Source organism: Pempheris klunzingeri, chromosome 16 (assembly GCF_042242105.1).
Source record: "Pempheris klunzingeri isolate RE-2024b chromosome 16, fPemKlu1.hap1, whole genome shotgun sequence".
Lineage (NCBI taxonomy): Eukaryota > Metazoa > Chordata > Actinopteri > Acropomatiformes > Pempheridae > Pempheris > Pempheris klunzingeri.
The window spans coordinates 9,387,443-9,400,334 of NC_092027.1; the positions used below are offsets into that span (position 1 = coordinate 9,387,443).

At 40.6% G+C, this 12,892-nt stretch overlaps 1 protein-coding gene across 1 annotated transcript in view; it reads right to left on the bottom strand.

Moving 5' to 3' along the window:
* The window catches only part of akap9 (A kinase (PRKA) anchor protein 9), a 64,625-nt gene that overhangs the window by 19,825 nt on the left and 31,908 nt on the right, over window positions 1-12,892 (bottom strand). The window contains exons 19-25 of the mRNA XM_070846839.1: window positions 11,429-11,565; window positions 10,762-10,977; window positions 8,991-9,207; window positions 4,094-4,256; window positions 1,613-1,707; window positions 1,199-1,316; window positions 403-441 (exon numbers count right to left, since the gene is read on the bottom strand). Coding sequence (XP_070702940.1) covers window positions 403-441; window positions 1,199-1,316; window positions 1,613-1,707; window positions 4,094-4,256; window positions 8,991-9,207; window positions 10,762-10,977; window positions 11,429-11,565 — 985 coding nt within the window. The remainder of the gene's footprint in view (window positions 1-402; window positions 442-1,198; window positions 1,317-1,612; window positions 1,708-4,093; window positions 4,257-8,990; window positions 9,208-10,761; window positions 10,978-11,428; window positions 11,566-12,892) is intronic.

The window sequence follows — 12,892 nt, forward strand, 5'->3', positions numbered from 1 at the left end:
GTCACTTAGAAATGCAAGTACAGCATCAACAAATGTAAAATATATATGTCACGATTACAAAAGATGCTTCAATTCAAAATGTAGATGATTGACAGTTAGGAAAGCATGACTACATATAAGTGTCTGAAGATTACTTTCATTTCATCATGCTAAAATGAGTGCTAACATCGACTCCAAGACATTAAAAATGACAAACCAGGACAAAAATCAATCAAAACGAAAAGCTGAAGCAAAAGTTAGTGATTGAACTGAGTGAGTTTGTGAGCTCGTAGCAAGCAAGTTTCAAGCTTTGTTGGTGAGTCGCTGGATTAGGGTTAGAGAGATATACCGCCACTCAGCTACAGTAGACAATCAGAGGAACATATAGTAGATATGACTGAGCCATGCTCAAAGAGGACACACCTGCTTCAGGTGCTGCAACCATTGCAGCTTCAACTAGGCCTACAGGAGAATAAGAAAGCACAGGAATGTAACATGCTCTTGTTTTGAAAACTCTTAGAAAAGAAGAAAAGGGTGAAGAGAGAATGGCAGTGCTTTACTGTCTAGGATCCTGTCAGAGCTTACGGTTTCTGAAAAAGCCCATTTGGTGTTCACCCTCATTTACAGAATATACTCACCATTTTATCAGAGAATGTACTCATGGGACACCTTTTTGATAATACAGGAGTTATAATGCAAGATTAGAAGATACAGTTATCCAGCATCATGTTTCTGGAGCACTTCCTGGCAAATACCTGTAAATTTATGACTTAGTAGAAGGTAGCAGGTGTTGAATAAATGTAGATAAGCCAAAAGAGTTGCCTCAGTGTTGTTAGACTGAAGAAATATTCTAAAAATGAACATTTTATTGACTTTTATTGACCCTCTGTCCCATTAGGTCACAGCAACACAGGAAACCAATATGAGGCCTAACAACTACTGTATGACATGTAGCTGACCTGAACCCAGGTTAATATTTTACACCAAATCTGGCTGCCCTGTGTAATTCAAAAACAATATAAGCAATTGTAAAAGAGGGGAGATTTTTGTTTCCTCAATTTTTTTCTAGACTAACTACGATATCTACGATGCAAGTTCACAAAAGTTCACAAAATCAAACCTACACTTTTCTAATACTTTCTTCTTAGTTGTAAGAATGATGGCTCCCTGTGAGCATGCTATTAAAAATCTGTTTTTGAATGTATTCTGGGTTACGTACGAAGCTCGCGGGGCCCGGCGTGCTCCTTCATGGCGTCTTTTTGCCGTGACAGCAGCTCCCGCTCCTCCTGCATCTGAAACCTGTCCTGCTCCAACTCGTGCAGCCGACTTGCTGTCACCTGCAGGGAGAAATGAGTTTTAATTACAGACTGGGTTTTGATGATACATGACTATAACACTAACTATGATATTTGACATTTTATTCATTATGCACACATTTCATGTGGGTTTTCTTCTGGTAGAGATTTAAAATGGATTGAGTTCAACTTCAAGGTACTGTACTTACAAATGAGTCACTTCTGAACTTTACCAGAAGCAGTAAATTCAAGGATATACCTTTGAACGTTGTCAAGTCATGTGCTACCTCTGAAAAATGTCGTTATTTTTCCTCCTCTCTGCAGCTGGATTGCCTCACCTGCAGCTCTTGCTCGAGACTCAGCTGGAGCTCGTCCTTCTGACGCAACTGCTCGTCTAATGCAGCCCGTTCATCCGTGTAGCCATCAATCAGACCTGAATGTAGACAAAGCAGGAAGGACAGTTACAAAGACAAACTCCAATTTTGCTTTTTATCAGGTTTTTGTATTATTCTTACCCTGTAATTCTTGCAAAATTTAAGAGGAATTACTTACTTACAGTATCTCTCTCTCTCTCTCTCTCACACACACACACACACACACAAATCCAAGGTTAATGACAACAGCAAACAAAAACACATCTATACACCGAGGCACACAAACATGCATATAAATGTAGAGGCGAGCATGCTTGAGCATGTCTGACCCATTTTGCTTGACATGAAGTACAAAATTGAGCTGTAAACACAATGAAATTACTGTACTGCTCTGTCACAGGTCAGCAAGCATGAAGAACCAGTACAGTATTCAGTTCATTGTTACAGTGAAGAAGCTTCACGCACACCAACAGACCGGTGAGAAGCTGTTTAATGATGTGTTCAAACTTCATATATTTTCTGACTTGGCTCTTGTTTGTAGCTCACATGGGCTCAGTGAGCTCTGTGTGTTATTTAAAGCTGAGACAGAGGCTGAAAGGTAAATGTCACCTGTGTTGTCAGGAGATAAATATTATTTCAGACAGCTGAGCAGGAACCGAAGCTGTGTGTAACATTTACCTAAGGAGGGATTCCTCCACGTTACACAGCTGTCAGATGCACATGATTACTGGCTTAACTACACAGATCTGATACAGACATCTTGGGAATCATCACATTTACACTCCAACAGAATAATTCCACATCTACACATGGTCCAACTCAGCCTGAAATGTAACAAAAGCAGATATTTCATAATCTGTTCAGTGGTTTCACTGGCATACATGTGGTCCTTCTATCAGCGAAGACGATCTTTTTTCCAGGTTGAGCCTGTCTCTTGGGTTCATTTAAAACCTGTCTGAAAAGGCCACACCCTGAGCTTTTACCTGCATGGATCATCCACACAATAGGAGAATAATTTCTTTCACTGGCATTTATACAACTGCAGCAGATGTCCACGAGACGTTGGCCTAGCAGTTTTCAAACACTCCCTAAAAGTTGATGAAGAAGAAGTATGCCACATGATCACAGAGGCACAGCTGCTCTGTAACTCTGTAAACAGTTTGGGGATGCAGCATTTATTCTCTGTGAGAGCTGCAACGATTAGTTGATCGTCGGGAAATTAACTGGCAACTACCTTCATAACTGGCTTATTGTTTAATTTTTCAAGCAAAAAAAGGATTAGATGTTAAAAATTAAATATTCTCTGGTTTCAGCTTCCAACGTGTGACAATTTGCTGCTTTTTTTTGTTAACAAAAATCTCTGGCTTTTGGACCGTTTGTCAGACAAAAACAAGCCAAAAAAGATGTGACTGTGTGCCATTTTTTTCATATTTTTAAAAGATAAATAATTAATTGTGAAAATAAATCGGCAGATGAATCGATTCGATGACAATGCAGCCCTATTTTCTACAATGTTGTTCTTTGTTTTATTTCCTTCAGTTTGCCTCAGCATCTCTATCCTATAACACAATAAAACTTTTAATGACAACAAATATTTGCAGTTCTTAAGCACCTCTATAGGATTACAGAAAACAAACATCATAACAGGATACTACTCATGTTGTAAAGGATTAGAAAAAGCTACAAACTCACCATTGTTCAGTGTGTCCACAAAGCCAGAAAGAAAGAAATGACTGTTGGACTGTACATTTGCCACATTGTGTGAGGGACCTAAAATCGGCCCATTCAACTGTGTTCTGTGTGTGAGACAGAGGATGTGTTTGTAACAGTTGACCCTCATGGACCAGCTGTCTCTGACATGGATGGGGCTTCGAGTTTGCTGCACCCCCTCCACAAGATCTGTCACAGCACTTAAACTGACGTCCTGGTTAATCGAGGTTAGTGGCTGAAAGATGTTTGTTCTCACATGAATAGGTTCACCTCCAGACACAAACCCTCATAATCTAGTTGTCACACTCGCAATCAGATGTTCAAGCAAAAATCAGAGACAAGCTGACAAACAGTAATTGTCATTTGTCGATTTCTCACCACAGATGGCCTCACACTCCTTTACTCTCCCTTTCAAACAGCTGATCCCATCACTCCCTGTAACACCCCCTCCCCCAAACACACACACACATGTGTTTTCACTTCAGTGCCTTATGTTCTCTGCTGTCTGTAATTATTCAGGAGCATACAGACACATCATCATCAACTAGAGGAATAGTGAGTACTGCATTTCTTCTTATAGAGAGGCTGCATTGAAGAAAGGAGCTGCAAACATTCAATAACACATAAAAATTGACCAGCATTTAAATCAGACTAAGGTACATGTCAGAGGAGCTCATTAACAGAGTGTTTTTTTCATGTTAAAAAAAAAAAAAGACGTCATCCAGAGAAACTCACCCTCAGCCCGCTGGAGCTCCAGAGCCAGCTGCTCGCGTGCCCGGGCCTCCTCAGACAACCTCTCCTGCAGCTCCTCCTGCTTCTGCAGCAGCTCGTTCATCTCCTGATTATGGCGGAAGGACTCCCGCATCAGCTCAGTCTGGGTCATCCTGGCATGTTCAAGCTGAGAGAGGAGGGGGGAAAAAGATGGTGTCACGTAGGAAGAGGAGTCAGGAAGGAAGACTGGCCTTTGCATTAAATACATACATACATACAACAACAACATACAAATGAATTGTTTGCCCTGAAGAATGAATCAGTTTACTCGTCAAGAGGAGAGCGACTCAGTCAGTGCAAACGTCTGTATGATGCTGATGATGTCATCAGGCTTACGTCAGCTTGAAACTTACAATTTGCATCAGAAATTTTGTGTTGCAAACTGAAAGAAGTGGCTAATAAAAAACGTTATTATGCTGCATTATGGGAAGTGTAGGATCCAGTATTTCTGCTTGACCCACACTAACAACTAAATATAACTAAAATACATAAAATATATATATTTTGACCGATCTTTGATAAAACGGCAAATTACCAGCTGGGCCATAATTTAAAGCTATTACTTATCGTTTATCGCTTTCAGCTGAATTTTATATTGACAACAGATGTTTTCTGTCTAGTGATATAGAGCAAGGTGTAATTAAAGCTAATGAAATTAGTTTTCCTTAGTTTTTAGTTTTCTACAGATAAAAACTTTAGTCTCATGTAAAAAGTAACTATGGAACGTAGTTCACTACTTTCAGTGTCCATTAGATTATTTTACACGTTCACATATTTTTTACACATTATTTTACACATTACACACATACATTTACCATAATATGAACTGAACCCAGAAAACCCTTTTTATGTCAAGATATTGATTTCAACCATGTCATCAAGCTAATTTGGAAAAGAAATTTTGTCTACTTAGTATACGAGGCAGATTTTAGCGCACAGAATGATTCTTTTAATGTTTTGCACCTTTAAAGTAATGTGGATAAATTAAGTCAAGTAGGTTATTTACCTTACTTAGAAAAGCATAAAAACTTGTATGAACAAAATGAGGTTATGTGCAAATGTAAAAGAAATGCAGACATAATGAGATCACATTTGTATTATGACCTTCTGGTCAGGCGACAGAAAGCACAGCTATGAAATCATCATAATGCAATAACCCAACATCACATTCATCCCACAGTTACTTTCCATAGATTACCCTATCTCCCTGAGCAAAGGTCTCATTTTAACTTTATGGGAACCAGGAAGTGGTAACGTGACCATGCCACATAGAAGTCAAATAATCTTTCACCCACTGTTTCAAAAGCAGCACAGAAAGAGCTGCTATGTTCCGACGTTGAATTTAGATTACATCTGAATGGGAAATTGTACCTATTAAACATTAATCAACAGCACAGTCCTCTCCAAGCAATGTACAGACCATTTGAAATTATACACTACATAATTCAAAACCTGTCTAACATAGTACAGCTGGGGGTTTCCAGATGTGAACTTACTGTATAAGGAGGAGTGGGCAGGGAGATTTTGGAGATAACCTTAAGAAGGTGACCATTCGTCCTGTGATTGACATGCGATATTTGGGTCTGAACCACCACAGCATTCTTCTCATTTAAGGTGCTGCATAGTGGGAACGGTCGGGGAAGGGGTACACGAGATTCCACCTCGTACACATCCTGGTCCTCCCCTTCCACCCACATGCTGCTCTGCATGTTCGAGTTCCAGTAAGAGCGGTAGGAATCCATGGTACAGGACGGACGGATGAAGGGAGAACGTCCAGCCTCGCTTTGTTATGTCGGAGCTGCTTCTCTGGAGTCATCAAAAGAGGTTTCCATTTACCATGATCCGTCAGGCAACCACAAGTGAGAATAAAGTCCAGTGGGGAATGAAGCAGTGAGCAGCCTTGTGGATAGCTCCAAGCAACAGTTTCTATGTGTTGGCCGCACACACACGAAGAGTAAACAACATTTGCAGAGGGTGACTTTCACGTCATCACAATCACATTCTGCCTGGTGGAGGTAGAACAAGCTCCAGGTAAATATTGAGAGAGAAGGTTATCTGGCGGCGGTGACAATTTCTATAGTCCCACCAAGAAGTGTCATCCTAGACAGCAGGTGGAAGCCACATTTTGGTACGGCAGCTTAAAGAGCATTCCTGAACATGTCCCCAGGAGATATGTAAATACAAAGGCAAGCATTACTTCTCATCCTGCCTTCTCTGGCGATCTCCAATCCTCTCTCTGTGTTCTTGCTGACCTTCTTTCTTCAGAGTAAAACCATATCATGCCACTCAGTAAAGCTCACACCCCCACGTCAGCTCTGGCTTGCTCTCCTCTCTCTCCGCTCTCTCTCTCTCTGGAGATTCATTAACAATACTATGCCGCCGTAGCAACCCCGACCTGCAGGGAAGCCTCCCAGGGGCCCCCTTTACTTGTTTAGTCCAAGCGGCAGCCAGCTGAGGGTGAAATGACAGCGCTCCTATCTCAAGTCTTTCACTCTTTCCTCTTTACTTCCTCCCTGGATTGCTGTCATTCTCTCCCTCCACGCATGCTCCTGTGCTCATAGCACGGTATTACTCACTGTAGCCAGATCTCTCTCCTGTCAGGCGAGGTTTGCTTACCCCAGGCAGGCTACTGCCACTGTGTTACACTCATTTTGCCTCCATCTTCCCACATTCTTTAAACAAAAATAAGATGAAATCCCAGACTTCCAGAGCAGTTTACACCTCTCAGACGAGAGGATTTTTCTTCCACTTCCTACATTAATCACACACAGCAGGATACTGTTCAGCAAAAGAGGGAGGGAAGCAGGTGTGGCTTCAAACATTAGAGCCAGTGGGCTAGGTAGGTTTGCAAATGGATCACAAGCTCTCCCAATACAGACAAGTAACCCACAGACAACACACCCTTCAAACAAAAAGTTGTCAAACTGGATTCCCTCCCTTCGTAACCACAGAAAAAACTAATTAAGGCGTTCTGACATGCTGCCTCTTGATCCCACCTACTGTCTCTGTTTGGCGTGTCAACCGTCATACTGACTGCACACGAACAATTTCCACGTCTCACTGAGGCGTCTCACCGGCTGATAATGGGAGTTAGCAATGAGTGAGCAAACACCTTCCCCAGGCAAATCATTTACAGCAGTGGTTCAACAAAGACACTTAACATTCTTGACCGGCTCGTTCCATCAATCTCTGTTCATGATGCTGCTTTACAGCCAAGATGTGATGATCCAACGCCGCTGACAGACAAGACTAATGTACATCAGATCAATAGCAGCAGGAAAATCATTGAACAAACCATTAGGGGCTTTGTTGATTACGAGTTTATTGTGCTGTTAATTGTATGTACTTGGAGGAAATGTACACTGTGTAAGATGTAATCTTCGTGTAAAAATGTACACAGTGAATAAGTTGTGTGTATTGTAATCAAAATGTGGTGACTATTGCCTCTAGCTCCAATGATTCAATAGATACATTCAACCAAGACGCACTTTGTGGTGTAGATGGATGCTGGAACAACAGTGATGCTCAGCCTGAAATTTCTTTAAAGCTATTTTTAGCTCGCCAAGATAAAACCCATCTCAGCGTGAGTAATGCATGAATTTCAGCCAACGGGAGGATGTGCTGTGCAGTCAGTTACAGTAACACACTCAATGGCCTAGTTAAACTGGCCCGTCTCTGTGCGCGGACACTGGGCGCACTACAACCTGCGGGGGGGTGGAGCTGTTCTGTCCAACTGGACTGCGATAGGCCGCTCGACCAGACAAAAGCGCAGTGTAAATACAGCTTGTATCTATAGGCAACCAGTGGGAATGAGGCAGCTCCTTTTGTGTGTGAATTCTAGACAGGCCAACTTTGTTGTCAGCCACATTCTGCAGCCTCATCCCCATTATGTCTCCATGAACAGGCGTAGAAACTCACAGAGGGGGTTAACAGCATTGAGTGTGGGTATTTAAATGCTTTGACAAAGCCTAAATGTGTCACTAGAGCTTTCTGTTTATTGGTCACTTTTAGGCACAGACACACACACAGGACTGTTCACGCAGGATTCTTCTGAAATCTAAATGTGCAAAGAACCCACTTTACTGGACAGAGAACTTGTCAGGACGTTAAACTGGGGATGAGCTGCAAAAGCATTGAGTATTGAAAAGTGTTGAAAGACAGCATCAAATGTTTTGTTACATTCTCTGTGCCTGGTTTAGTCATTTTTTGATTATCTCAATATATGTAAAATTAAGAAACCTTTATCATTTAACACAGTTTGGTAAATTTTGGGAGACTTTTTTACTTTTTTGCTGAGAGATGATGAAATTGATACCACTGTCAACTGGTCTCAGTTAAGAGATAATTCAGTGTGTAAAAAATGACAAATTGACATTTTTACACTTTGTTTTTTTTATGGATTAATTAGTGAAATATGACATGAATTACTGAGCTCTACAGTTGCTGGTAGGTGGATTGTTACCTTTGGAGAGAGCCCGGCTACCTGTTTCCGGTCTTTATGCTAAGCAAAGATAACCATCTGTTGTCTTCAGCAGCTTAATTACCATACAGATTCCCGAAAGTGAATAAACTTGTTTCCTAAACACTATTCCCTCAACCCTGATGCATTAAACAATATCATTTTGGTACAGAAAACTTTTGCAACGTTTTTAAAAGCCTAACCAGGACTATTATGAACTATCAAATTCTTTGGTAACTCAATGTAACTTAAGCATTACATCAGACACCATAAGAGTTTTTAGTGAGCAGAAAGTGCCATACTCAGTAAAACAGAAGTGAGCTAGCCAAGCAATGCTCTGAATAAGAGTGGACGACGGTATGTTGATCTGAGGCCACTTAACCAGAAATTCTTTGTTTGTACCTGGTTGGTGGAGTCAGTGATGGCCATCAACATCTTCTCCAGAGCGGTTTGTAGTCGGCTGCTGATGCCCATCAGATATTCCTCGTTCTCTAGCTGTGTCCCCGCCCCCTGCAGCAGGCTTTCCATCATCTGCTGGGACACCTCCAGACCCTCGTCAGTCTCCGTCTCCCTGGACCACAAACTCACATCGACTGTGCTGGTCTCGCTGCCCTGGCAACTTTCTGCAGAGTGACCTGGAATGACCAAAGAAACATATCACACCCAAACCTGATGTATAATCTACCATCAACATATTTAAAGTTCGTTCAGACAACTAATTCTGGACTACAGCTTGTAGATGATTTTTTTCCAACCTGTGTGCTCTAATTTATATGCTCTAATCAAGATACTGTGGAGGAATTTTCAGCCAAATTGTGTAAAAAGTAAAAATCTAGCTACTCGAAATTATTTGAAGCTAACTTGACAAAATAAATTGCTATAACGCTTGATGCAGGACAACTAAAAACTTTTAAAGAAAATTGCCAGTGTAATTTATATTCATGACAGAACAAAGTTTTGCTAAATATATAACTATAATAAGGATTCAGATGCATAAATCATCAAATGAGTAAACTATGCTCACACTGTGCCTTTAAGCATGTTACATGAAATTAATGTCAAGATAGCAGCAGGCAGAAATACGGGTCAAACTTTATACTGTGATACAATTTTCTTTATACAAAAAGCATTTTCATAGTAGAACAATGCCGTCATGCAAACACGCCAAGAAAGAGCAGTGGATCTTTTAAAGCCATTTCGACTTAACTTGAATGTCATTTCAGAGTTATTTACATAAAAACAAATAAGAAAAAGCGCAGCCTCTGCTGTACATACAAATTGTCAGGCAAATGCTAAAACATAGCACTGGCACCATTAAGGACAAAATAAAACCAGCATATTACTGAATTTCATGATGGTCACACATTTTGAGAATTTATATTTTACTTTAAAATAAGAAAGAAGGAGTTTAATGGCAGATTGGTCTATTAATCTATTAGGAGGTCATTTCTGCTTGATAACATGAGACTTTGTTGTCTTTAGCTCCCATGGAGTCACCACCTTCAGTTAGAATGAAACCATTCAGAGGGCAGGCAAATCTCCTACTTTTATGACATCTGATTTACAGGACTAACTGTCCATGCTGTTGTTTGCATGTTCTCAAGTAGAATTTGTGCATGTCCATACAAGCCATGAGACAGACACACACACTAACGGATGTTGTGTTTTTCAATCATAGAAAAAAAGATACAAACAGACTCCAGGCTTGATGAAGACAGAGAGAAGGATCCACTCTTTGTTAATGCAATAGCACTTTGTAGTGATGGTGCACTTTTGCAGTCATAGGTGCCAGAAACACAATATGTTGGGCTGAGGTCACAACTCCAGAGGTTAAATTAAAAACAGATTTCAGAACTCCAATAAATGTAGTTTAAAATGTTTTTGTTCCCAGAGATCTGGGATGGTGGCCTGACATTGGCCTCAGATGTGAATGCAAGTGCAGGTACAATGATGTAAAACTGGAATTAAACTGCTTTAAAGTACTGAGGTCTTGTGTAGTGAGTGCACACATAATTACACTTGTTACAGGTCTTGTAGTTTGTTTGTTGATACCGTATTTGTTTGCTTAACTACAAATCTCACCTCCAGCTAACATATTTGGATGGGCTGGCTGTTGAACCTGTTGTCCAAACACCGACACCAGCGTTTACCCTCAACTATTACTTCATGCTACTTGCCTGCAGCATAAGATCCGACGGGCTCTGTGTTAACTCTCTGCCAGGTTGATCTCGGTGTGGTGGACTGGGGCGGTGTAGCCTGCTTCCCTCCACTGGAAGCGACACACAGACTCTGCATGTGGAGGCCCATCGTTTCCTCCGCTGCTGCCGTAGTCTTCAGGACGTCGAGAAGCACCTGACTAAGTTTCTCGTTGGCTTTAAGCAATATGATTCTGAAAGCAGCAAAAATAGTCTCGTTAATAGCAACCGCAGCAAAGAGGAGTTTCTTACTCTAAGTAGCTGTAGAGTATTCAAAAAACTAAATGTCGTTTCGCTTAAAGAAAAGCTCTGAGCAATTAATGACATATTTGTCATCCTTTGACAGACCACATACTAAAAAAATGGTCTGCTTTGGCTTAAACTGGAAATTAATATGAATCTTTCTTTATATGTATATATATGTGTGTGTATATATATATATATATATATATATATATGTGTGTATATATATATATATATATATATATATATATATATATATATATATATATATATATATATATACAGCACTAACACAAACAAACATGCAACAGGTTAAAGAAACAACTAAATACAGAACTAAAGAAGTTCTGCTCTCCTTCATGAAGCATACCGGTGAACTAAGTTGATTTATTTCCTCACTACCTTTCACTGTCCTTTTCGGGTGGTTCTCCATTATCCTGCGATGACAATTTGCTTCCACCAGCCTGCTTTATTCCTGCTCCCCCTGGATCTTCCTCTTCCTCAATATATTCTCGACCGTCTTCTCTCTTCTTTATGGACTGGACAGGCAGGAGAGAGAACACAGACAGCAGCCCCGTCATTGCAAAGTTGCAGCTGAATAACCAGACTCCTGAAAACTCTGAACAGCAAACGACAGTGTGGCTGTATGTGCAACCATCAGTAAAAGTGAATTCAAATAAGGCGCACGCATAAACACTGTCCTTGTACGAGCACACAGACACACACAAACACAAACACAAAGACCCACTTCTAACTCCCTTGCTGAGAGAAACACTACTATCTTTGTGCTGCTATGGCAACAGGTGCACCTGAGGCACAGTGAGTGGCAGAGACGATAGCTCCACCTTATGGATTAACAGCAGAAGTGCAGCTCTGCTTCTCACGTCGCTTCACTTCCAGACGCTACACTGTGCAGGGACTGCAGATGAGTGAGACTGGCACTGATTTCAGTAAAAGAACTACTTCTTTCGACCGATGAGAGCACATGTTTCAGTGACGCGGTTTTATAATTTCCTTAGTTTATTTCTCTAACCTTCTGGTTTTGTTTCTGTTCCCACAAGCCTTCTCTCTCTCTTTATGCGTGACCTTTCCTCTTCCAGGTCTGGTGGAGAGGAGGTCATGTGGTTCAGGTCCTATTTGGCAACAACTGAATTTGCTCAGTGTCCTCCTGAATCCATATTCTTCACAAATGTTTTATTACCTACATGCATCTCTATGTTTGTCATTGAGATTCACACTGTGACTTTTGTTGGCTATGATATTATCTAAAGAAAACTTCAAATGTATTTGCTATTAAACTGCACATAGAGCACTTGTGTTTTTAACTGGAAATCAATTTCAATTTTAAGGTATCAACTGGCGTTTCATAATTTGTAATCTCATCACTGAGCTCGGTTTGTAAATTTGAGAACATAAAGCTACAATGCCACAATTTAAAATCTAAAGCTGCTCGACCTATATTTTTTGGGCCTGGATGATGTCTGAGTTTTGTCCAAGATTTTATGCTGGACATGTCTTAACAAAAGACCCTTCTGGCTTTAATGTTTATCAATCCTCAGTTGCTAGTTTTTACAGAAATTGGGGAATTTAGAAGAGAATAAGATGATGCAGTTGTCAGAGAAAGTATGGAGGCATTTTCCTCATCATTAAAGCTCACCAGAGCCAATTACTGAGGCTTAAAACCTTTTTTTTTTTGTAAACCAAATTATTCGTACTCAATCACTGTGTTGGAGCAACTCATCTCACAAAGCAAAGTGAACCTGACAGCCACTGCTATCACACAGTTAAAGCCTAATCATGCAATAAATGGTTAGTGAAAGCCAAGCAGGCCCTGGGATTAGCTCTTCAAGGCATGAAAAAATAATC